Source organism: Stegodyphus dumicola, chromosome 1 (assembly GCF_044657685.1).
Source record: "Stegodyphus dumicola isolate Sdum_Otavi_A_Nest chromosome 1, ASM4465768v1".
In the NCBI taxonomy this organism is placed as follows: domain Eukaryota; kingdom Metazoa; phylum Arthropoda; class Arachnida; order Araneae; family Eresidae; genus Stegodyphus; species Stegodyphus dumicola.
This window is the reverse complement of record NC_140768.1, coordinates 84,290,389-84,314,178: the sequence shown is the minus strand read 5'-3', so window position 1 is coordinate 84,314,178 and position 23,790 is coordinate 84,290,389. Positions and strand designations below refer to the sequence as shown.

General features: G+C 33.4%; 1 protein-coding gene across 1 annotated transcript in view; it reads left to right on the top strand.

Moving 5' to 3' along the window:
- Positions 1-23,790, top strand: part of LOC118183124 (uncharacterized) — a 356,054-nt gene that overhangs the window by 256,463 nt on the left and 75,801 nt on the right. The window contains exons 18-19 of the mRNA XM_085817140.1: positions 21,768-21,817; positions 23,242-23,353. Coding sequence (XP_085673266.1) covers positions 21,768-21,817; positions 23,242-23,353 — 162 coding nt within the window. The remainder of the gene's footprint in view (positions 1-21,767; positions 21,818-23,241; positions 23,354-23,790) is intronic.

The following is a 23,790-nucleotide window of genomic DNA, read 5'->3' as shown; positions in this document are numbered from 1 at the left end:
CAAAATAATAATAATGCATGGCTATTCGGAAATCGGCCTTAAGTTGGCTGGTGAACTAGTACAACGCTTACTGAAGCACCACAAAGCATGCGCCAAAATAAGTAATCACTTAGGAGTCAGTACATATGTTCAGTGCTTAGTATGTGAGGCGTTAAATATATTTCCTGTAATCAAAGTTTCCCGCCAGATTTGAGGTTCACGGTATAATTCGTTTTTCCTTTCGGGGGGAGGGTAACTTGAAGGACACAGTGCAGCCGTAATCCATTACACAACGAAAACTATACACAAAATAAATTTATGTGCGAAGTATGTATTAGAGAATAGTTTTGCAAATTTTTGAGAAAAATTTAATCCGATGGCTTAATGTAAGCGGTCAAGATCAAGATAGATTACTGTTGGGATAAGTGATCTTATCAAACGAGTAGAGAGAGTTATTCGCGATTGCGTGAAAACAATTTTATCATCTACTATTTTATGCAAGGTATAGACAACGAGATATATACTGGTAGACAGCTTATCTGCAACCTCCAACCGGTTCCAGCATTAGTATCACGTGACTATGGCCGAATTCCGAAAGTCCGGAAATACTTTACATTCATTTCTATGGGACGAAAGTCGACTGTTCTGCTTTGTTACATAAAACTTAAGAAAAATGTTTATCTTCTGCAACGCCTATGGATGTAAAGAAAGTTTTGTAAAAGGATGACATGTAACCTTTCATAGGAAAGTTAAAAGTGCATGATTTATTATTTTATTTTCAGTATTTTTTTTCATTTTTCTACCTCTGTTGAATTGGTTGGAAAGTCTTGGCCATATTGTATAAGAAAATTACCGTTGTATATGACATTTTCATCATGTATTATTATCATCAAAATGTATTAAATACTGTGACGCTATTTTGTTCGAGATTTGCAAGAACTACCCGTTCTCCTTTCTCCTAATAAACTAAAAATAAAATAACTTTACATATAAAATTCTAAAGCGTCATCTTTATTTTCAAAATTCGTAGAACTTCAAGAAACTACAACAAAAATCAGATGGTTGCCACTCTTGCAGTGACAAACTATGAAACGAAAATAACAAATGAGGCTGAGTTCTAACAATACTCCCACCTTTTGATTGATGGCATATATTTAATCGATCAAAACAAAATATAAAAATACTGTCTACACAAATATTAAGGCTAAATAATAAACAAAAGAAAAAATTAAGTTCTTAAATTTCTACTCTAAAATAACTCAAGTAGTGTTCAGGTTAGAAATCTAGATGGAATTTTAATTTGTCGTCCACTTCTAGTCACGACAGTCTTAATGTCCTTTGATAAATCTGCAGCTGAATTATTCTTTGGTAATTTTGAGACTAAACTGTCTTCACCCTGCGTCTCAGTTTCATTTGCCTCATCTGACTCCAAAGATGAAGGTATTTCGAGAGGGAATATTCTCCGGATTGGTCGAACTAATTCTCCAGACATGGTTTTGACACGAACTACTCGAATGTTGCCGTCCTTTCCGGAATATAGTTCAAATACTTTTGCTAGAGGCCCCAACACCTTGCATTTGTCATCACATTCGATATGAACTATATCCCCGATTTTTATCTGTTGAGAAATCGGCACTGTAGATGGACGTTGCACTAGCAGGCCGAGATATTCATCTCTAAATCTCTTTCTCAAGAACTCTCGTAAATTCTGTAAATGTCTCAGTCTCTAGTTGAAATCAACTTTATCAAGATGATCCAAGTCAGGAACTCCAAAGGCTGGAATTTCACCTAAAAACAAGGACGGTGTCAAAGGTATGAAATCATCAGAATCCTCTGACACATAAGTGAGTGGTCTGGCATTCACAGTTGCTTCGCAGTCGCACAGCACACTCATCAATTCTTCATAATTCAGACATGATTGGCCTAGGACTCGACGCAAAAGCTTCTTAATCATTTGAACAAGTCGTTCCCAAAAGCCACCGCACCATAATGCTGCGGGTGGATTGAACTTCTAATCGATCTTGTTTGTGACGGCTTCTATCTCAATGGTATTCCAATTAATCGATCTCAAGAGATTATTGGATCCGACAAAATTGCTTCCCTTATCGCTATAAATTATCGATGGCCTCCCTCTACGGGCAATAAATCTTCTAAGACCAAGTAAAAATCCTTGAGTTGAAAGGGACAAAATCAGTTCCAAATGGACCGCCCTGAAGACAGCACATGTGAAAAGTAAAATCCAAGCTTTTCTTTTATACTTCAAAATTAATGGGCCAGCTAAATCAACGCCGACAATCACGAAAACACGAGCCTCTCTAACTCTGTTTTCTGGTAAAGTAGCAGGCACAGTCTGTAGTCGTTTACCTCCATGTCTCCTGCACCTGACACATGCATATAAAGCTTTTCGAATCGTAGCTCTACTTTTCAGGATCCAAAACGTCTCTCTAAGTGTTGACATCAGTACGTGAATTCCTGCATGAGACATAGAGAGATGTTTATCAATAATCAATTTCTCCACAATCTTATGATTCTTTGGAAGTAACATCGGATAAATAAAATTTTCATGGTCTTTCATTTCAGTCAACCTAGACCTGACACGTAAAATGACTTCGTCATCTTTGAACACACTTATTGACTTCAGCTTCTTAATATCATCAGATGAAAAAGAATCATGTTGAATAATCTTCACGATAGGTTTCTCAGCCCTTATCAATTCATAAACTGTTAACTCTCCTGATTCTCTTTCTTCTTTCCTCTTTCGGGTATTTGCTATGAATCTGTGTATCCACCCAATCATTCTAAGTATTTTCTTATACTTTGAAAAATAGCCAAAGAATTGTGAAGACATATCGCTAACATTGCTTAACGAAACTATAACTGCTTTACGTTTTTCAGTATTAACCTCTTCTTTATTATCGATTGGGATAGAACGATGCCATTCTTCTTCCGGCAGTGCCAACCAAGGTCGGCCCTCCCACCATTTTGATTTAATGAGTTTCTTCACAGAATATCCTCTTGATGGCATATCGGCTGGGTTTTCCGCACCTGGTACATGATGCCAATTTTCACGATCCGATAGGATTCTAATTTCTGAAACTCTGTTATTCACAAAAGTGCTCCAAACTTCTACGTTCTTTATCCAGAACAGTGCTGTTGACGAATCGGTCCAGTAATCGCATCCCAATAAGACAAGCAAGTAATTCAAGTCTTGATATACTTATTTTTTTTAAGGGAGCCACTCGTGCTTTGGCTTGCACTAGGGTCACTTTGACTTATTTATTTTGACTTCTCAAATATACTGCACTTGCATAAGATCCATGTGAAGCATCGGCAAACGTATGCAAACTAAAAGATTGTCCTTCTGTCAATGAAAGTAGTCTGAGAATCTTCACAGAGGATAACAAGGGCAATTCTTTGACCCACTTCAAGAATTTTCTTTTAATATCTTCAGGCAGCTCTGCATCCCAGCTCAATTTAGTTTGCCAGCTTTTTTGCAAGTATAACTTTGGAAGGAGGGTAAAAGGGCATGTGAAACCTATTGGGTCAAAACCTCTCTGTACAGTTGATAGTACGTTTCGTCTTTTCACTGAGATATCAGTCAAGTTGATATTAGGGATGTTACAAAACAAAGAATCTTCATATTTATCCCACAGAAGACCAAGTACTTTCAATGGTTCGCTCATTGTAGATTTTCCAGTGTTCAGTTCTGTTTGCTCCCACCCTCTTAAGTCAAAGTTAGCACTTGCCATTAACTGAGTTGATTTTGCAATAAAGTATTCTGCTTCTTCATTCGAATTCACTGAAGTGACACAGTTGTCAACATAGAAGGAATTTTTTAATTTTGTAGCCACTTCCTTCAAAGAAGGTTCACATTGGTCTAAATGAGAGTTGATCACTGCTCCTAAAAGAAACGGACTGCATTTTAGTCCGAAGACTACTCTGCAATGGCGAAATTTTCTTATTTCCTTTTGTTCCGAGTTTCTCCACCATAGGAATCTTAGGAAATCACGATCAGATCTTTGAACAGATATTTGAAGAAAAGCTCTTTAAAATATGTGAGATAATCCCTATTTTTCCTTGCCTAAATTCAAGAAGCAATCTAGGTATTAATTCTTTTAAATTTTGACGTTTTGCTAAACAGTCATTAAGTGACAGGAAATCCTTTTGCTTGCACGAAGCGTCAAATACAGGCCTTACTGCTGTTGTACAGTTATCTTTGAAGACCGGTCTGTGGGGAAGATAATGATTGTTAACTCGTTCCTCTTCTTCTGTTACTTCTATTACTCCAGATTCGAGCCATTCTTCGAACACTGCAGTGTATGTTTCAAATTTATCTTTCAACATGAGCTTCTTTGTCGTGGAAATCAATCGCTTTTCAGAAACTTCTCTGTTACTTGGTAAAGCTTCTTTATCGTTGATCCAAGGTAAACTGACTTCATAGCGATCATCCACTCTCTTCAGAGTCTTGTGAAAGTGATCCCACACTGCTTCTTCTAACTCTGAGTCAGTTTTACTTTCTTTGGCATCTGTAATTCCCAGTGCTTCTAGCTTCCACAAGTTTTCTATGTCACTGCTGTGAGTCAACATCGACGTTATGGTTGAAGATATGGACAAGGAGTTTCTTCCTGAAACGTTATCTTTTATCTTTCCCATGATTGTCCATCCAAGTAGTGATTCCGCAGCAGTCAGCCCATTTTCTAATTTTTGAATTCTTCCGGTTAACAGAACACCTGCGACGTCAGCTCCAATAAGAACTTCTATTTTCAAATCCTTTTTTCCTACATCAGAGGCATGGATATTCTTCTGTCTTAGTTCTTCTATCCATGGTCCAGGCTGTAAACTGACTACTGGTCCACAAATCTTCGACTGTTCCAACAAGATTAGTCGTCTAGAAAAATCACCTCTTAGGCTTCTAACGTTCACTTCATAGCGTTTGTGGATTTCTCTCTTTGTTGTTACTCCTCCAAAAAGTGCATGGATTAAAGATTCAGATCCAATTGCGTGGCACCCTATGTCTACAGCAGTCTCCTTTAATATGTATGAACGTTGCGATCCTGTATCGATAAGTGCTCTTACTGTCTTCTGCTTTTTGTTTGCGTCTACATTAATTAATAGTGTTTGAAGAAACACTTCATCTAGGAAATTAGTGCTCGCAAGTGATACGTTTTGTGTTTCCTCTTCTTTATTCTTTTCAACACCACTACTCTTTTGATTGGTGGGCAAATCCGGACACATGACACCCCATTGTCTTTTCGAGCATATCAAACATCGTACATTTGTTTTGCATTGCTTGGCCCTGTGTCCAATTTTGAGGCAGAAGAAGCAACCCTTCTTTTTCTTAATTTCATCATTCTCTTGACTCAGAGGCATCTTCTGAGCAACAAAGCAATCTCGACTTTCATGAAAATTTTCACAAAATATGCAAGAATTCTTCTCACTATAATTGGTTGCTTTATTTTGGCCTGAGAATAAATCATTTGCTGTAGGCACGAAATGTTCACTCTGGTACTTTTTATCTTTTCTACTTTCTTTCTTGGCACCCAAGTCAATTAAGTTAAATCCAGCTTTTGCCAAAGAAATTCTCTGCTCTCTTTCCACTTCATTTTTTAAAAACAATAATAATTGTTTTAATTTCTCATGATTGTCCATCCAAGTAGTGATTCCGCTACTTAGATGGACAATCGAGATTGCTTTGTTCCAAGAGTAAGAATTTTCTGCTGTAATTATTGATGCATAATTTCTTAGCCAAACTCGTAAAATTTCCTCGGGAATGCAAGATTCCACGAGCGGAAACAGCATTGCAGCATATTTATCGCTTGTCATTCCTATTGACTCCAACGAACGTAAATAAGACTCTAACTTGTCATACAATTCTGATATACTGCATTTTCCCTTTTTATCAGTGACATTTTTAATAATCAAACCTAATAATTCCCGAATATAGAATTCTACTAACAATTCTTCCCTGCCGAACCTATTTTTTAAGCTTTCTATAACTTTTTCATAATTTTCGGCAGTTGCAGGGAATCTGTTTACAATATCCCGTGGTCTCGTACCGGGTACGGTCGCTTGAACGAGATAATGCATCTTATCCTCGTTTTGAATTTCTTTATCTTCATGTATTCGGCGAAATTGTCCCCAAAACGGTGACCAATCTTTAATTTCGCCACCGAATTGCTTTAACTCTATTTTAGGTAATTTCAGTTTCCATTTGTTCGAATTCGGCGGAATAGTGCTAGTAGATTGTATCATTTCGCGATTGAAGAATAATTCCGTTTTACTCGTATTAAATCTAATTTTTCTTTGTATTCTTCAATTTTCGCCCATTCATTTTCAAACTGATCATTTGAAGAAAATTCGGAATTTAATATTTGAGTATCAAATGCATTAAGTTCAAAAGATAAACGTTCTAAAGTAACAAGTTTCGTTTTTATAAATTCTTCGTCAGGAATTTCCTTTTCTAATTCCTGCAAAATTGCATTAATTGTTCTCGTAAAAGACGCTCTGACAGGTTTACGTTTCTCAATTAACGATTCCATTTCAGTGCAAATAAATTCAATAAAGCCAAATAGAATATTAAATTCGATAAAACCAATAAAATTACCTTGACTTGTTTTACCGATCACTTCCGTCGTCACCGAAATTCTTCGAGATTTGCAAGAACTACCCGTTTTCCTTTCTCCTAATAAACTAAAAATAAAATAACTTTACATATAAAATTCTAAACCGTCATCTTTATTTTCAAAATTCGTAGAACTTCAAGAAACTACAACAAAAATCAGATGGTTGCCACTCTTGCAGTGACAAACTATGAAAGGAAAATAACAAATGAGGCTGGGTTCTAACAATTTACTGGAATCACCCTTTACAAATAATTGAATTTTATATTCTTTTTCCGTGTACTCCGTTGAAATAGAAAGCTGCGCCAATTGGCGTTAACCTTTTTTTCGCCAAATCGTACGTGTTTTGGTTTTGTAAACAAGTACTACCTGCGATAAGAAAAAGAAATATACTATTATTATTATTAAATTATTGAGAAAAGATTGTGCGATGTTTACTTTGTAAAAAAACGAAAAAGCTGAAAATCTTGATTCATGCAGTATTGAACATAAACATTTAAACAGCATTATTTTAAAAACCAAATTATTTTTATAAAGCTCAGTGCTTTATCATTATTCTCTGTGAAGTCTATTAAAATAAAAATAATTTGGACCATAATTCTGTTATATCTAGGACGTTGTTGAGAATTGATCGTAATTGAAAAAATATATGATGTGAAAATTTAAATTTTAAAAAAAAACGCTGAAAACAGGATAACTTTATGTTGCATACAAACTATATATATATATATATATATATATATGTTGTATGATCTTAAATTCACTTAGTGCGAAATCGAGTTGTTCTACTACTTGCGCCATTGCCACAAAGTAAGTTAATAATAATTTATTTACTAAATAATATTGATTATATTATCTCCTAAGATTAATTATAGTAGAATTATCTGAAAAGAGTGAATCCATACTCAATAAGTTCTATTTCGAAAGATGTTTTGAAGTAACTTGAATGTAAATTGTTAAAAATGTTTAACGGGGATTTGAATTAAATTATGACTAACAAAATATATATATGTATGTGTGTGTGTGTGCGTGTGTAATATATTCAGGAAAAGGAATTTGGATGGCGTAGAAGTGTTGATCCATAATGACAAGGAAATTGGAGGCGAATCTTCATTTTTATTTTTAGCAACATATTGCGGCTACACACAAGTCGGCACATTAAATGTGCCTGTTCCAAAGGCTTACAGTTTTGATAATTTTGTAGAAAAAAGCAGCTGTAGACAGACTACATTACAGCTAAGGCAAAGCATAGAAAGCAAGTGCGTTATTTTCAGGCTGAAATCTTATTCAGACTGAGATAGTTTTAGTTCTGAATACATTCTGATTGAGCAGTTAATATTGCTCTAAAATTATTATTGGCTGCTTGAGTTTTAGCTCAGTTTACATCACCAGAATTACGTAAGAGCCAGATGATATAGATTTTTCTCGAAATTACGCAGTGCAAATAGAGCTTGCTATTTTTAGAATAGAGAAGGGAATTTATGTTGCAAGTTAATGTTTTACATATTCTTTATTTTTTTTACATATCCCCCCCTTCAAGAAAAAAAAGGCGTAGCGACAGAGAAGCCTTTTTAAAGAAAAAGCATTAAATCACTAGCAAATAAAATAAAAAAAAAGAAAACATAAATCATAAAATTTTGATCCTGTAAAGTATAATTAATAAATATCAATTTTTTAAAATAGATTTTTAACTTTTAGAGTCCTATTGAATTTTTCAGCATTTCATTCCAAAAGTCTTTTTGTTTGAGAGTTCACGTAATCATAATTCTTAAGGGAAGGTTCTTGTTATCCCAGAATTTCACAAATTAAAACTTTTACATAATCATTAGTTATAATTAAATGTAACGCACAAAAATATTTATGATACTAATTTCCATATTGATAAATTATATTTTAACGCCAAAAATATAATAGGAGTAACAGTTTCAGAAATTATGGTTTCAACGTTATTATCTTTCATTTACAATTCCTGATTTTACCAAACTGGAAGGCTTCGCAATACTTCTAAACAAACATATTCATCAATAGGACTGTCCCCTTGAGCTAACCAGTGTGTTCTCTGCACTGGTGGCCCTGCGTGCCTAGGCAGTTACTTGAGTAGGCCTCCGTTACTTAAGGTAACTGGCCTTCGAGAACTGCACTAATACATTTCACAATAAAAAGAGTATAATACTATAAAAAAATTACATAAGAGCCTCCAACAAAGGCAAAGCGTAGAAAGCAAGTGCATTATTTTCAGACTGAAATTTTATTCAGACTCTGAGATAGCTTTGGTTCTCAATACATTCTGATTGGACAATTAATATTGCTCTGAAATTATTATTGGCTTCTTGAGTTTTAGTTCAATTTACATCATCAGAATTACGTAAGAGCCAGATGACATAGATTTTTCTCGAAATGACGCAGTGCAAATAGAAATTGCTATTTTTAGAATATATATACAGTTAAACTCTCGCTACAACGATACCCGATACAACAATAACTCCCTCTACTACAATAATGTTTTGTGGTCCGGGTGATTTTGCATATAAACTAATGTTAATCTCCCCTCAATATTGCTATATTCTCTAGAACAATAAACCTCTGTAAAACGATATTTTCAATCTAAATTTCAGTATTATTTTCTCCCTTTATAATAATATTTTGATTTTCAAATGCTTTTTTTTTTTTCGTTTTCTTTCGTTATTTTTTCCGTCTATTAAGACTCATTGTGGATATTCAACTTATCCCTGAATAAATAGCTATTGTTCAGATTTCAAAACAGATAAAGGCCACCCTTTTGGGAATTGGAGTGGGTGAGGGGGGTGAAGTGTAAATGTATGCCTAGTCTCATTTCCCAGTAAGCTTTGGAATTCTGATAAGGTTTAAGGACATCTAGACCTGTCTGGTCACCTTGTCACAGAGCAAGTGTCCTTTGTTAGAGGAACAGGGGGAGATGGAGGCGGGGTGTTGTTAAGTGACGTACTGAAAAGTGAGTTCAAAGGTTGTTCTATAGTCTTTAACGATTTTGAGTTCTACGCGAAACATTTGGTTTAAACTTTACTTTATTTCACGCGATATTGTTCCCTAAGATGGCAGGGCGAAAGCAACTATCTTTTCGAGATAAACTGAACATTATCAATGATATTGATGAGGGAATGAAGCAGATTGATGCGGCTAAGAAACATGGATTATCGCAATCCACAGTTGCAACGTTCCTAAAGAAGAGAAAGCAAATCGAAGATGCTGTAACTTCAAATGAAATTAACCCAGAGCGAAAACGACTGAAAGTTGCGACAAATGAAAACATTGATGCTGCTGTTTTAAAATGGTTTCAAGAGATGAGAGCAACAAATGTCCCAATAAATGGACCTTTATTATGTGCAAAAGCACGGAAATTTGCAGCAATGCTAGGGAACGAAACTTTCAAAGCTAGCAATGGTTGGTTAATGCGTTTTCGAGATCGTCATGGAATAACTTTCCAAGAAGTTCACGGAGAGAAAAAGTCAGCCCCGATAAACGACGCAAATGAATGGCGGCAAAACAAGATGAAAGAAATCTTAGAAAAGTATGCTCCAGAAGACATTTATAATGCAGATGAAGCTGGGCTGTTTTTCCAACTCCTACCCGATCGAACATTGGCATTCAAGGGTGAAAAGTGTTATGGAGGGAAGAAATCAAAGCAGAGACTGACTGTTCTTCTGTGTACAAATAGCACAGGAACGCATAGAATACAACCTCTCGTCATTGGTAAATCATTGAAGCCAAGGTGCTTTAAGAACGTGAAAAGTCTTCCCGTGGAGTATAAAGCAAATAAGAAGGCTTGGATGACGTCTAAATTTTTTTCCGAGTGGTTACAGAAGTTAGACAAATGCACTGTGACAAATTACACTGTGACAAATGACAGAATTCAAATGGCAATTATATGTTGAAATACAAGATCAAGTTAGATCAAGTATTCACGCAACTGTTGTGCATAATAAATGAAATACAGTGGATCCTCGTATCACAAACTCCTCACTTCGCGAATATTCGGTTCATGAACAAATTATCTGAAAAAAAAACACCTCGGATGACAAACGGTATCTCGAGTTAAAAACACTTAAATTGGCAATATGTGATTTTCAAAGGCGTTTGGAGGTAACCTATGCCACATAATTAACACTCAGGGACCTCATTTTAATATTTTTCATTGCTTTAACTCCTGCGAGTTTTCTGGTCCCTTATAAAGGAAGCCTGATAGCAAATGACTTCAGCCTAAGGTAAAGAATTCAGCCTTTAGGAAATTATGGCCAAACTGGATTGCATACAGGGGCTTTCAGTGCTTTAACACTTAGGACTTCTTTTATTATCTATGACACTATGTTTCTTCGAAAACCCATGGGCTAGGAAACATAAAGAGGTGGAGACATTACGAGAGGATCATAAATTGAGTTTAACAAAAAAGAACTACTACAGAAATAGAAAGACAAAAGGCGAAATGTCTTCACAAGAAGAGGAAGATGGAAAAGTCCAATTTTTACAGTTCTCCAATCCGATAAGTTTGTGAAAAAGGGGTAAGATGGAAAATTATGTATGTATGTTATGTTATGATTATATTAACCCATACAGTTTGATTCTAACACACATTGAAGATATTTCTCTTGTTAAGATGTGCATACATATTTTTTGACGGAACCTGTATTTATAATCATCCACTCCGTAATACTCCTTTGAGATGTCAAGATTCCCTGGTTTACTTTATTAATTGATAATTTTTCCGATTTTGTGTATTTTCCCATAACTTGTCCCACAAATATAACAAAAATACATTTAATTACTAATTAGTCAAGCAAGCATAATTTGTTCATCAGTAACATAACAAGCTTAATCCATTTTAAAACATATTACCTAATTAATTTAATACAGAACTGGCCAATTTCGTTATTCCCGGGATCAAACTTTTACATCCAAATTTAGTCAAATTAGCAAAATTTAAATCATTTGATCTTCTTGAGCTAATCATGGTAAGATTTTGGAGATGAAGTATAATATAACATTAAATATAATTGGCAGTCAAATAAAAACGAGCATGACGCGGATATGGGTAACTCAGGTAGATTTGTGTATAAAGGAGCCCTCTATTAGAAATCAGGAAAGAATAACGTGAACTCTGACAGCTATGTCATTTGTCATTTGGCACTTTGCTCGAAGTGAGGTCAGCAAGTAGTGTGTGCGCCCGCCATCACTGGGGAGGCCAGGAAAGTGGAACGGCGTGCTGTAGAGCGTTTATTGACTGCGGAAGAAAAGTCAGAAAGGGAAATTCATGCCGGAATGTCTGCTGTGTATGGCGAATGCAGTATGTCACCTGCGCGTGTAATTAAATAGAATAAAACAATATAGAAAAGGTTGGGTGGCATTGAACCACATTAATCGGCCAGAACAAACTCATCGTGTCATTACCCCTCCTGTCATTGCCGCGGTTGATATTGCCGTCGGAGAAGATCGACGGCAGACGATAGAAAACATTCGGCTCATGTTGGTCATTAGTTATGGTACCGCTCACGCCATCTTGACAGAGCATCTGAAGTTCCGAAAAAACAGTACGCACTGTGTTCCCCACAACCTGACGGTGGAGCAGAAATTGAACAGAATGTCTACATTATTGCAACATCTGGGACGGTATCACGAGGAAGAATATCATTTCCTGTCCCGTATTGTCGCGGGAGATGAAACGTGATGACATCATTTTGAAGCAGAGAGCAAGCGTCAAAGTCAACAATAGAAGCACATGGGTTAACCCCCCCCCACCGAAAAACTCCAGATTGCAAAAATTGAAGCGGTTGTTAAGGTTACGCTGTAGAGGTTTTGCTGGAAAACTCTCACACTGCCTCCGTACAGTCCAGTTATCACTCCTTACAATTTTCATATTTTTGGAGCCCTGAAGAATGACACTCGTGGCCGTCGATTTGCTTCGGACGAAGAGGTGTACGCTTGGGTACAATCATGATTCCTCAAGTAGCCAAAAACAACTTTCCACGATGCACTGACCGTCTTGTCTCACAGTGGGATAAATGTATTAAAAGTTATGAGGATTATTTTTGAGATAGTATACAGTTTAATTATTGTTTATTTTTTTATGATCCATCTCGTTTTTATTTGACTGCACCTTATACAGAGGCTGCTCACACATTTTTAGACCATGTATATTGTATTCACAAAACTAAATTACATAAAATTCTTGTGTTTTAAATGTTCTATTTGACATCCCTTATTCTGAACTATCTTTCGACACCGCAATTTCCAGGATAATAATGCCTTTTGAAGTGGCAGAAGAGATATTCTATTCCATTCCTCCCGAACAGCTTTCCAGAGTCCTGTTAGGGTTTTGGGAAAACGTTTGGATAATGCAGTTTTTAAAAGTCCGAAAGCACAAAAATCCATAGGTGACACATCGGGAGATTTAGTAGGGATATCAGTGAAGGTTGATACCAGTTTTTGTTCCATTTCTTTTACGAAATTTACAGTGGATTTTGATGTGTGACTGCTAGCTTTGTCCTGATGGAGTCTCACAGATTGATGGCAGTGTGGGTAAAGCGATGGTATTTCATTCAGAAAAAATGGCGATAAAATACGTTTCTGATAGTATTTGGAGTTAATCTTGACATTTTTTTGCACTCTCTTTATTTTTAACTTGCCATTATAAGAAAAACCAGCAACAATCATGAATCCCTTAGAAAAACCTTCTTTCGATTCTTTGAACCATGTACTTAAATTTTTTTCTCCCCTTTTATGATAATAAATGGCTCTTTTTTTGTTACAATCATATAAATACACCCATGCTTCATCTATTGCGACAATTGTTTTCCATTTTTCTTTGGATAAGTGTTTCTCATATAGAATTCTGCAGCGTTTCCTGCGTTGAGCGATATGCTTTGGAAGAAAACGATGCACACTGCGTTTTTTCGCTTTCTTAAGATTTAAATCAACGTTTATCACTTTTTTACAGTGAATACCGAGCATTTTAATGATTTTGCAACTGTCGTTTGACTAGGGGAATTTTCTTTTAACATTAAACAACGTACCTTTGCAATAGTCGAAGATGTCCGTTTTTCCTTGGATACTTGTTTGGAATTTTGATCCCACTTGAGGCTCCAGTTTGAGGTTTTTTTCCTTTCTTGTTGATGATATTACCTATCGACGCTTTAGATATCACAAAACCATGACTCTCTCATCGTTTTTGGATAACGGAGTATGCGTATTTCTCTTTGGAAAGAGCGTAAATGTAGCCTTAGAAACACTGCTTTGTTAAATTCGCCATTTTGACTAAAAAACAAAACTTTCAAGCCACAGACGATAATTTTGACTTTTATAAACATAGTACAATTGCAATTACTTCTTTTGCAGCAAACGAGTTTTTATTACCGCTTACCAAAATCGTCTAAAAATGTGCGAACAGCCTCCGTATTATTAATAATAGCATATGTCTATGTTGTTCTGATATTTATTTCTTACAAAACATAGATTGTACTAAAACTAAATAAACATTTAAAAATTGCAACCACATTATTGCAGAAGCTCAGGGGTGAATTTGTATTCTCTATATAAGCTAAAAATACGTACATACATGTGAAGCACTAAGCTAAATTCACTTCTTTGAATTATTAAAATATGAAAAAAAATATCAACGCGTGCTAATAAGCATACATGAGTGCAACTCCAGTCGATCAAAATTCATTATTGACCATAATTTAACTAGTAAAGCCTTTTCATAAACTGTTTTTATAAAATTTCCACTTTTTTTCACTTATTTTAAAGTTACCTTTCGAAGAATTTATGTCTGAAAAAATGTTAATTTAAAATTCCTTTTCAAACTCTTGAAGGGTGAAAAAACTTTCCTTTTCATTCTTTCTACATTTTCTTATAATATATGTAAATTAAAGTATAATTTAAGAAGTCTGTTTTTCCTTTGTGAACTTTACGCGAAACTCCATCTTCACATAACATAACCAATAATAATGCCGTAAAATAATATGACCATAATATAATAATAACTTGCTATCTAATGCTGAATTTATCCGGTATATATACCAAAAACTATTTTACTATTTTTAAATTGCTATTAACTTACTACATTGCAGTTTAGTAAATAATGAAGGCAAATTTAAGACATTTTTAAAATCTTTGTTCTCGGAGAATTTCTTTTAACAAAATTCTAGTTAAAATATCTATTCACTGATTTGGAATAATCGAATTTCTATAGTAATTCTTGCAAAAAATGTCTGCTATTTATCTTTTTTCTCGCCGAAATAAAATTTCACGGTTAAATAATTTTACTAAAGAATATATAACAAATAATATCACGATTTTTTAGGATTATTTGCATACCTGAAAATTCATATTGTACCAAATATATGTTCAGGGATATTTGCTTTAACTTATAAAATTGAGAATTTCCGAGTAGTGTATACGTACACAATTTTTTTCATAGAACTGATTATTCTAAAATTCTTAATTACCTTAATGTGTGTACTTGTTTTTGAGCTTAAAACTCAAAACTCGTAAGGCATAAAATATTTGAAACTCTTTCTCCAGGCTAATTAAAGAGTCTGCAAAATTTTATTCTGACGTTCTTTTTTAAGTATGAGTGTTTCTAACAAATTTCATTTCAGAGTAGAAAAGTTTTATTTTATTTATTCCTAGAGATTCATATTTATTTATGAATAACATGCACGCTGTACTTCTGATTATTTTACCTGATTTATGCCTTTTAAGAGTAATACTAAAAATTTCATTCATTAATTTTCAAGACGAAAATTAAAAAATAAATCAATATAATAAATCTAAATTTGAAGTAAAGACTAGCGTTTCCGTATCAGTAAGTGTTTTGTTACCACAGATGTTTTTTATTCTAGCTATAATGAAAGGCTCATGACTGGCTACGTAGTATGATAGCTATACACTAGTAATTCTAGCCGGATTCAAATCGTGGCGAACACGCTGTGTGCATAAAAAGTTTTGTGGGTTTTGATTATATTCTGTGACACTGTGAACACCCGTACAAGTATTTCTCTAGAAAGTTTCAGAACTGTTTCTTTTGATGAAATAAATTTTATCTACCTATCATTGGACCGGTGTGCATTCAACCTATGACAAATCCGTACGCACGCAACAATTTTTGATGCCAGAAGTGGGATTGAATGTAGGTGACAAGAGCGATTGAGGAGCAACTAAGGCATCTCGTGACTACTTGATTAGCGCATTTGCTGCATACCAAGAGAAGATGGAAGGGCTGTTAACTCCTTTAAAGAAAAGACTAAAGCAGGAAAAGAGGAAATTAAAAGAGAAATTACCTGCATAATAGAAAACAAATTTGAAGCTTTGGAAAGCAGAATAGACTCGGTTGAAAATAAATTTGGAGAAACTGTAGAATCAGCTTCTTCTGCCAAAGAACAAATCCAAGAAAGAGTTTCTGCTGTGGAACAAAAAAGTCGATTACTGAGTTTTTGCTGTCGCAAAAGAAATTGTCATCTTAAAAAAATTTATAGCAGTGATGAATTTAAATTTTTACTCATGCTTTTACATTTATCTCTAAAGCTATTCACATATCACGGTAAGACGTCCTGGAAAGTGTATCAAACACAATTTTCTATAGTGGCTGGACGCGAATGGATGGGAGTTCCAAGTTAAGGCCTGCCATCTCCCATGTAAGTGTTAAAAGATTAAGTTGCTGGTTTTGTCGATATAAGTATTAATTGCACCACTCTTCGACTTGGTATTAAAATGAAGTTCAATATTTGATTAATATATTTACCGATTATACTTGAAAAAATATTATAATACGGTCAGCATAGATCATGCAAAATAGAATTTAGCTTTAAATCTGGTGAATTTCATTAGTTAACACGTCATGCAAAATCTAAGAGCATATTAATACGCAAATAATAAATCCAACTTCCGAATGCACGTAATTTTAGCTTCTATTCGCCAATATGGTTTTAAAAAAACTGTTGTTCAGCAGCATTCCTTTCATGAAAATTTAGGATGCTCGCTTGTATTGATATGACATAAAATAACATCATATATGTCTTATGACTATTTTTGGATTTTCATAACTCAAAATTTAACTTATTAACCAGGACATACACTCGAAAAAAATATGTCTTTCAATTGTATGATATTCATTTTGTGAGCCACACCTCGTAATACCTCTACTGTAGTAATGATAAATCTTGCATGCATAATAGCCATGAATGGTCTTTCTGCCAGGTACATACAATATCTGAAGCAAAATTCAAAGTACTGCAAAGATGTCCACTGATCACAACTAAAGTAAAAACGAATTGAACTATTTGATAAAACATATGAATAGATATATTCCCATGCAAAGGAATGGCATTAATGAATCATTTTATACTGGCCACTGTTCTACAGAACTTTAGAAAGCCAGTGTCGAGGCTCCACTTGCCCCTGATCGGCAAATTGGTAATGTGATATATTATCACAGGGTTGCCTAATGATACCGAAGAGAAAATTTTGTGAAATATCACTAATTGTTAGATCACTTTAAACATATTTTGGTATGGTCATAATTGGTGGCATGGAGCTCTGTGATATTAGCTGTTGAAAGTGCCACGTTCCACTGTCTGTGGTCATACTAAAGAATGCTGATTCATAGAGGCAGGTTCCGAAATTGACTACGGTTTAGTGCCTAAACAAAAGGTTCAGTTAAAATCAGAGATCATATCTAGAACATACAGTCACATCGCGAGGCAAGTTGTAAGATCGTGTCTTTTTTGCTATCATACAAGTTGTCTGATATTAGTAGTAAGCCTGGCGACTTCTCGCACAGGAGTGAAGATTGACAACACAGGGAAAGAGTGCAAGTATCCCTTTTTATTCTCAAAGTTTTTAACCAAAAGCACGTATATCGTGCTCGCAAAACTCTTCATACTTGCAGTGAGAACGTAAGGTAAATCTAAAAAAGAGTAATGCTACATTACACGATTTACTTAAAGCTAACAGGCTGACTCAACAACCTACATCCGCGATAGATTTAATAAATGGCCAGAATGCGTAGCCGCAATTAAGATTAACAGATGGAGGACAGAATAGCAATGTACGCTAACTAAAGAAATCAAGCCCTGTCTAACTTTTTCGTTTCGCCTGTTTAAATATTCTTATCACTTAGCTTAATTTGCATCCTGGAGAAAAAATGCAATTGAAACTAAGAAGTTCAGAAAAGATATCAAAACTAAAATAATTGGTTATTCCGATTAAGGGGAACCCTAAAGTGATTGATGAAAAATTCAAATTGGACGCAAAAATGTCAAAATTAAGAAGGTATTCTCAAGAAATGCAAGATATGACTTGCATTTCTCCATAATATATTCTTAATTTCGACACTTTTGTGTCCAATTTTAATTCTTAATCATTCACTTGTTTCGCGGTATCCCTTTCTAGTACTATTATTATGTTGTGAAAAGATTCCCGGACGCTGAGACTGATAAATGGTAGATGACCGAATGCCCTCATAGTCGTATTATTAGGATACTATAAAGGATTATTGGAGGGAATAGGACATCATTAGAGAGCAGCAACCACAGCTTATTTGTTAAATTTAAAATTACAGAAAATTAGACGAACTGAAATCTCAGATATTGCAATGATGTTTTTGATTCTCTGAATATATGGTAGTTTCATAAGACTAAATACTGGTGTAAAATAAGCCTAGTACACTCATTAGATCTGTAAATGGAAAAAAAGTACAGTGTCATATTATTGAGGAGCTACATTGACAGTTTAAAAGATAAGTATTCGAAATTGAAATTCCGTCTACTTCAGAAAGCAATTGCTAAATATATATGCAAATTTGTACAAATACTTAATTAAGTTAAAAATACGTTGCTTCTAAATATAAGAAAGTTTAACAAATGATAATAGAAAGACATTTTGATTGCATGATTATTAAGAATACAAAACATTATCTACCAATTATTTTGAAGATTTTATTATTATGTCAATCATGGGCCACAAATCTTTGTTTCGCTAGCTCTAAATTATTTTCGGAATTAGTTCTCGATCTATTTCATAGCAATATACCTCTCTATATACGAGAAACTCTGCTTTAACTGACTACACGATGGAGTGTTTGGTTTTTGAGTTGTGATTAGAGAATTCTCTGTAAAACGCAAGATGAGTATGAAAAAATAAGTTTTTTTGAAAGTTTCTCTGAATTGAAGCAGTATACTGTTACATTTAGCACAGGACTTCCAAAACAGAGTTCAATACGGATTATTCTATTAGTGAAAATAGACTACATTTGAGATTGCATCCTCAAAAGGAATACTACGAATTCGACTTATTCCTTTGAGCATACGGTAATTGCAGGAAAAGAATTCGTTACTACTGAGAATCTGGAATCTATTAAAGGGTACAGTTTCTCGTTTTCTCAAGAAATTACAAGTCTTGTTCAAGGCGCAGATTTTTACATTAATAGGAAATATGTTTCAAATAAAATTCTGTAAATATTTACGCTCTCGTTCTTTATTTCCAGAACTGCATTTAATTTTACTATTAATTTTGTTTTAATGTACTCCTTAAATCCAACTTCCTTAAAGCCATATTGCTACACATCAATAGTTTTGACATGAAGCATATTATCTGATAGAAGTGCAATCAAAACAATCGAACAAGTAATTTAAGTTTCAGGTGATTATCAATATATCTTCAATGCTTTCCGATTAAACCGTTGTATATTAACGCGGAGTTTTGATTAAATTTTGATTACGATGAAACTTTAAAACATCCCTTCTCTATTTAAACAAATTATGATAAGTACTTCACAACTCATAAGTACGATTGATAAGAACCATGATTAAAGGGAAAGCGCATTAGTGGAAAGTAATATTAAATGGAATAGCCGCAACCGTTTTGAAACAAACATTAAATAATATTTTTTCAACTTTATTGGTATTTATTTTACGTTCTAATGCTCTTAGTTTGGAGTTGGGGTATCATTATAAATTATGTTAAATTAATAAATAAAATTCCTAATTGCAAAACAATTATAAGTTTTTGAGAACGTTTCTCAATTTATTTTAACTAAGATGCTGAGAAATATTCTTAAAATTTATTTGAAATAATCATTAAACCAGATAAAACTTTAGTTTCAGGAAGACATTTATTACTACACTTAATTATAATGCGGTAGTACCAAAGTTAATTTAAAACGTGAAGGAAAATTTTTAAAATTCCTTTTCCTGCAATGTTCTCAGGAAAAACGTTGCAAATTTATTCTTGTGTTATTAAATTTTTCCACTTTTGTTAGCATTAGGTATCTTCTAAAGTACTATAAGTAAGTATGCTTCATGAAAAAGAAAAGAAAGAATCCGTATAATATTTCAGTTTAAGATCTCAAATCTCTCATTAATTTCTCTCCTTGAAGGTCTAGCAAGATGATTAAAGAATTTGTTCTAAGCAGAACTATCTGCACGTACGAGTACAAGGGAATAATATGCATTCAAATTGTCCTTAGAAAGAGAAATATTTATTCGTTCATGCAAATGTATACGAAATAAACAATTATGAAGATTTCAAATTCTGTGAATTGAATCTTGTTAAAATAAGAGAAATGTAGTAAATGTTTTGATCCTCCTATGAAATGAAGTTACTGGTGCTCTATAAAATGATAAAAATGTTTACTAATAAATTAAAGCTCACTCAAGGAATTCAGAAAATATTTTAAGCAACAAAGATCCGTCATTTGCTTCTGAAATGCATTTTTTGAGGTGGAGGTTTATGAAATGTAACAAAATACTGTTAAAACATATATTACAATTTGATTGAAATAAAAAATATATATAATAAGAATTTCCATTCATATTATAAATAATTAATTTCATCATTTTTATTGGATTTTATCTTTTATGTGAATAATAAACGCAAAAAAGATGTTTAAAATTTCATAAACAAAATAAGTATTATGCAGCATCGATAAAATATTTTAATTTTAATGTGGAATTGCATAAGCCTTTTACTACATGCAGCCGGAAGGTCACCTTATTGTCTGTCAGACATTTTAGTCTCATTTCTCAAGTATTAGTTAAATCCCTGAAACAATTTCGAATTTTGAAATGAAAATAAACTTTCAGAAAAGATCCCAGATGACCTCAATTCAGGAGTTGGCTCTAAAGCTTTTGTTATTAACGATACTTCTACCCGTTCGTAGAAAAGCTTCAGCTGTTCTGTATTTTCATAAAATTTGATCCATATTATTTTATTCTTACATAAAGCTAATGCTGCGGAAATGTTGGCAAAGTGAAAATTAGACAGCCATTGGGAACTTGGCCAAATGAAACTCAAATTATTTTGAAACTATCTTTTATGTCACATTCACTTTTCTGCTTCCGTCCTTAGATGTTCTTTGCTGCTATCTTGCTGTTACTGCTCTTCGTCGTTCTGGGTTGACCGGGTAAGCTAATCCTCCTAGGTTCGCCTCTAGGGGTTAGGAGAACATAATTGTGCATGAGCTTCTCTAAGCCTGTGTCTGGGAGTCTCTTCTCGTCTTCCTAGTATACTTTTGCTACTCTTTTCTTCAAAAAAGGGTAAAAGTTATAGAACAGGGACTTATTGAGTCACATTATCTGCTCTGGCTAAAAACGAAAATAAAAAGGAATATTAAATTATGCTGGCTACTACGACTGTTACCTTTTATGTGTCAACTTATGTCACTCCGCAAATAATGTTCTGGGCTGTTTCATCAGTTTCTAAATCATCAAACCTGATGACTTAGAAATTGATTACACAGACATAGAACAAGAATTCAAACATGTGTTTAAGCTGTTAGCTCTTAACCACTCTACCACTGATCGGGTACTGTGGCGTAACGTTTAACTTAAGATCCGCAAACAGCATGATAATGACATGCGCTATGTAGGGCCTGCCTCGAGAGCAAAAATTTCGGATTCAGAATTTCCAAACGGTCACACATTGGTAATCTGATTGAGAAAAAACAAATTTCAAAAGATAATCTTCAGAATGGAAGCTAGCAAATTTGAATTACGAATCGCATTCAAGAATATTTTCAGCTTCTGTTGAAAAACAGGCAAATTTGTAATTCTTATTTGTAGCAGTTTCTACTCTAATACATATAATTCATATGTCAGTAAAATGAATTTATAATTTACTTAGATAACTTGTCTTTTTCAGGAAAATGCTGAAAATGATTTCACATGCGTCAAGATTTTATTCGTGAAAAGGTTAGTTATATTTTCTTGGAAAAAGTTTTTGAGACATGCGACAAGGTGAGACAAGTTAAACATATTTTAAATAAAATTAAGATAACCATAAATCATTTTATTCTATACAATTTTTCTAGTTTTTAATAAACTGTTGTTGGTTCATTTATGTGTAAAAGTCATGCACACATTTTTTCGAATTCATACTTTTAGAATTTATAAATTATACTCAAAACTTCATAATTACATTATCTGATTTTATTTATTTGGTAGCAGTGATTTGGATTTAAAACATTTATACACTGCAAAAGTATGTTATATTACCAAAAGTATTCGGATATTTCATAGATTTCAATGCAAATCAGAGATGCATAAGAAACGTCTTTTGAAAGAAGTAAATCAGATCATGGTTGTAATATATTGCAGTGCTGTATACAAAAATATAATTTTACCACATGAATTCAACTTCCGATGGCTAAACACGTAGTCGATTCCAAGCATAATAAATTGTGTTTTGTCTTGAATGTAATTTCCTGATTATGATAAGGAATACAGTGGAGCCCAATTATTTTAATCACTTGCTCTTCATTCTAGACTGACTTTGTTAAGCCTATTATTAATGTTTTACGTATAATTAATTTTTTTCTGATGATTTAAATAACACGAAAAGATAATACATCACAAGTCGTATCCTTAAGGAAACTTCAGCTTATGCAAAGATATTTTGTCCATCTTGCTTCTTTTTAATTGAAAGAGACATGAATTGAGTGTTCAAGTAAGCAAAAGATTATTTCTTTATTTAATTTTTTCAAAAGATATATAACATTTTGAGTTACGAAAGATAATTTTAAATATGTGTGTTGAAATAGAAAATATGATCAGAAAAAATTCCTTCTATTGCACAAAATCTCAAATAAAAGCGTACACGGATTGAATTTCAGTAATACATTTCTTTTATTAGCTTCTATATACGAACACACGTAACACAGACGCACACTAATCTAATGTATTATGTCATATAATATATCACTACTTAAAAAGGAAATGACTGCCCTTAACTATATGAAATCAAAAAACGTGGCGTGCTTTTCTATTCAGATTAGAAATACTCTGTTTGGAACGCTGTATATTATGGCTTTCAGAAAAGAAAATTTTAACTAAGCCGGATTTTGGAAAATCCGAATTCCATTTAGGTAACGTATTTAAAGCGAAAGTGTATTTATATTAGATCTCAAACTCTTTGATCCCTTATTCATCGTGCTCCAAATAATAAATGTTTTGTTATAAACATTAAAGAGAATATTTTTGCATTGAGTATCATTTCTATTTTTCCCTTTTTTTCCAAGCTGAAATTATTATAATATGTTTTATGATTAAAAATTAAATTAAAATCTGAACCGATATTTGTGTAGCTTTAAAATATTTATCTGTGTGTTTTTTTTTAGAAACATGGAACTGAAATACTGCTATGTAGTCAGTAGAAGCCTAAATAAGGTAGTATGCGAATGTTTTGGAATCGGACTTTTTGTTCTTATGGATAATAAACAATCGTATTCAGTAAGTTTAAATTTATTTTTTGAATTTATTTTTCTAATATAAAACCACTCAACATTGAAAAGCAATTTTAATCTAAGACGATAAAATCTTCCTTGTTTTATTTTCATTTTGTTCCATGTCGTTTAAGATTAATTTTGAATGAACAACTCAACCGCAGAAAAATACCACTTCCCTTCTCCATCACTCTGCATTTAATACTTACTTGAAAAAATGAAAATTTACTTTTCAGTATTCGAAAAAACAAGTATGATGAAATGGCTTTTCTCTTTTTTATTAAAAATTTCAATCCCAGATAAATTGCAGAATAATTTTCAAATTCGTATTTACAAAAATAAATTATAAGTTCTTACTATATGAAAAACGAGTATCTCCCATTTTCAATTATTTAAATATATCTATGTATGGCAAAAGCATAGCGATTATTAAAATATAGCCGA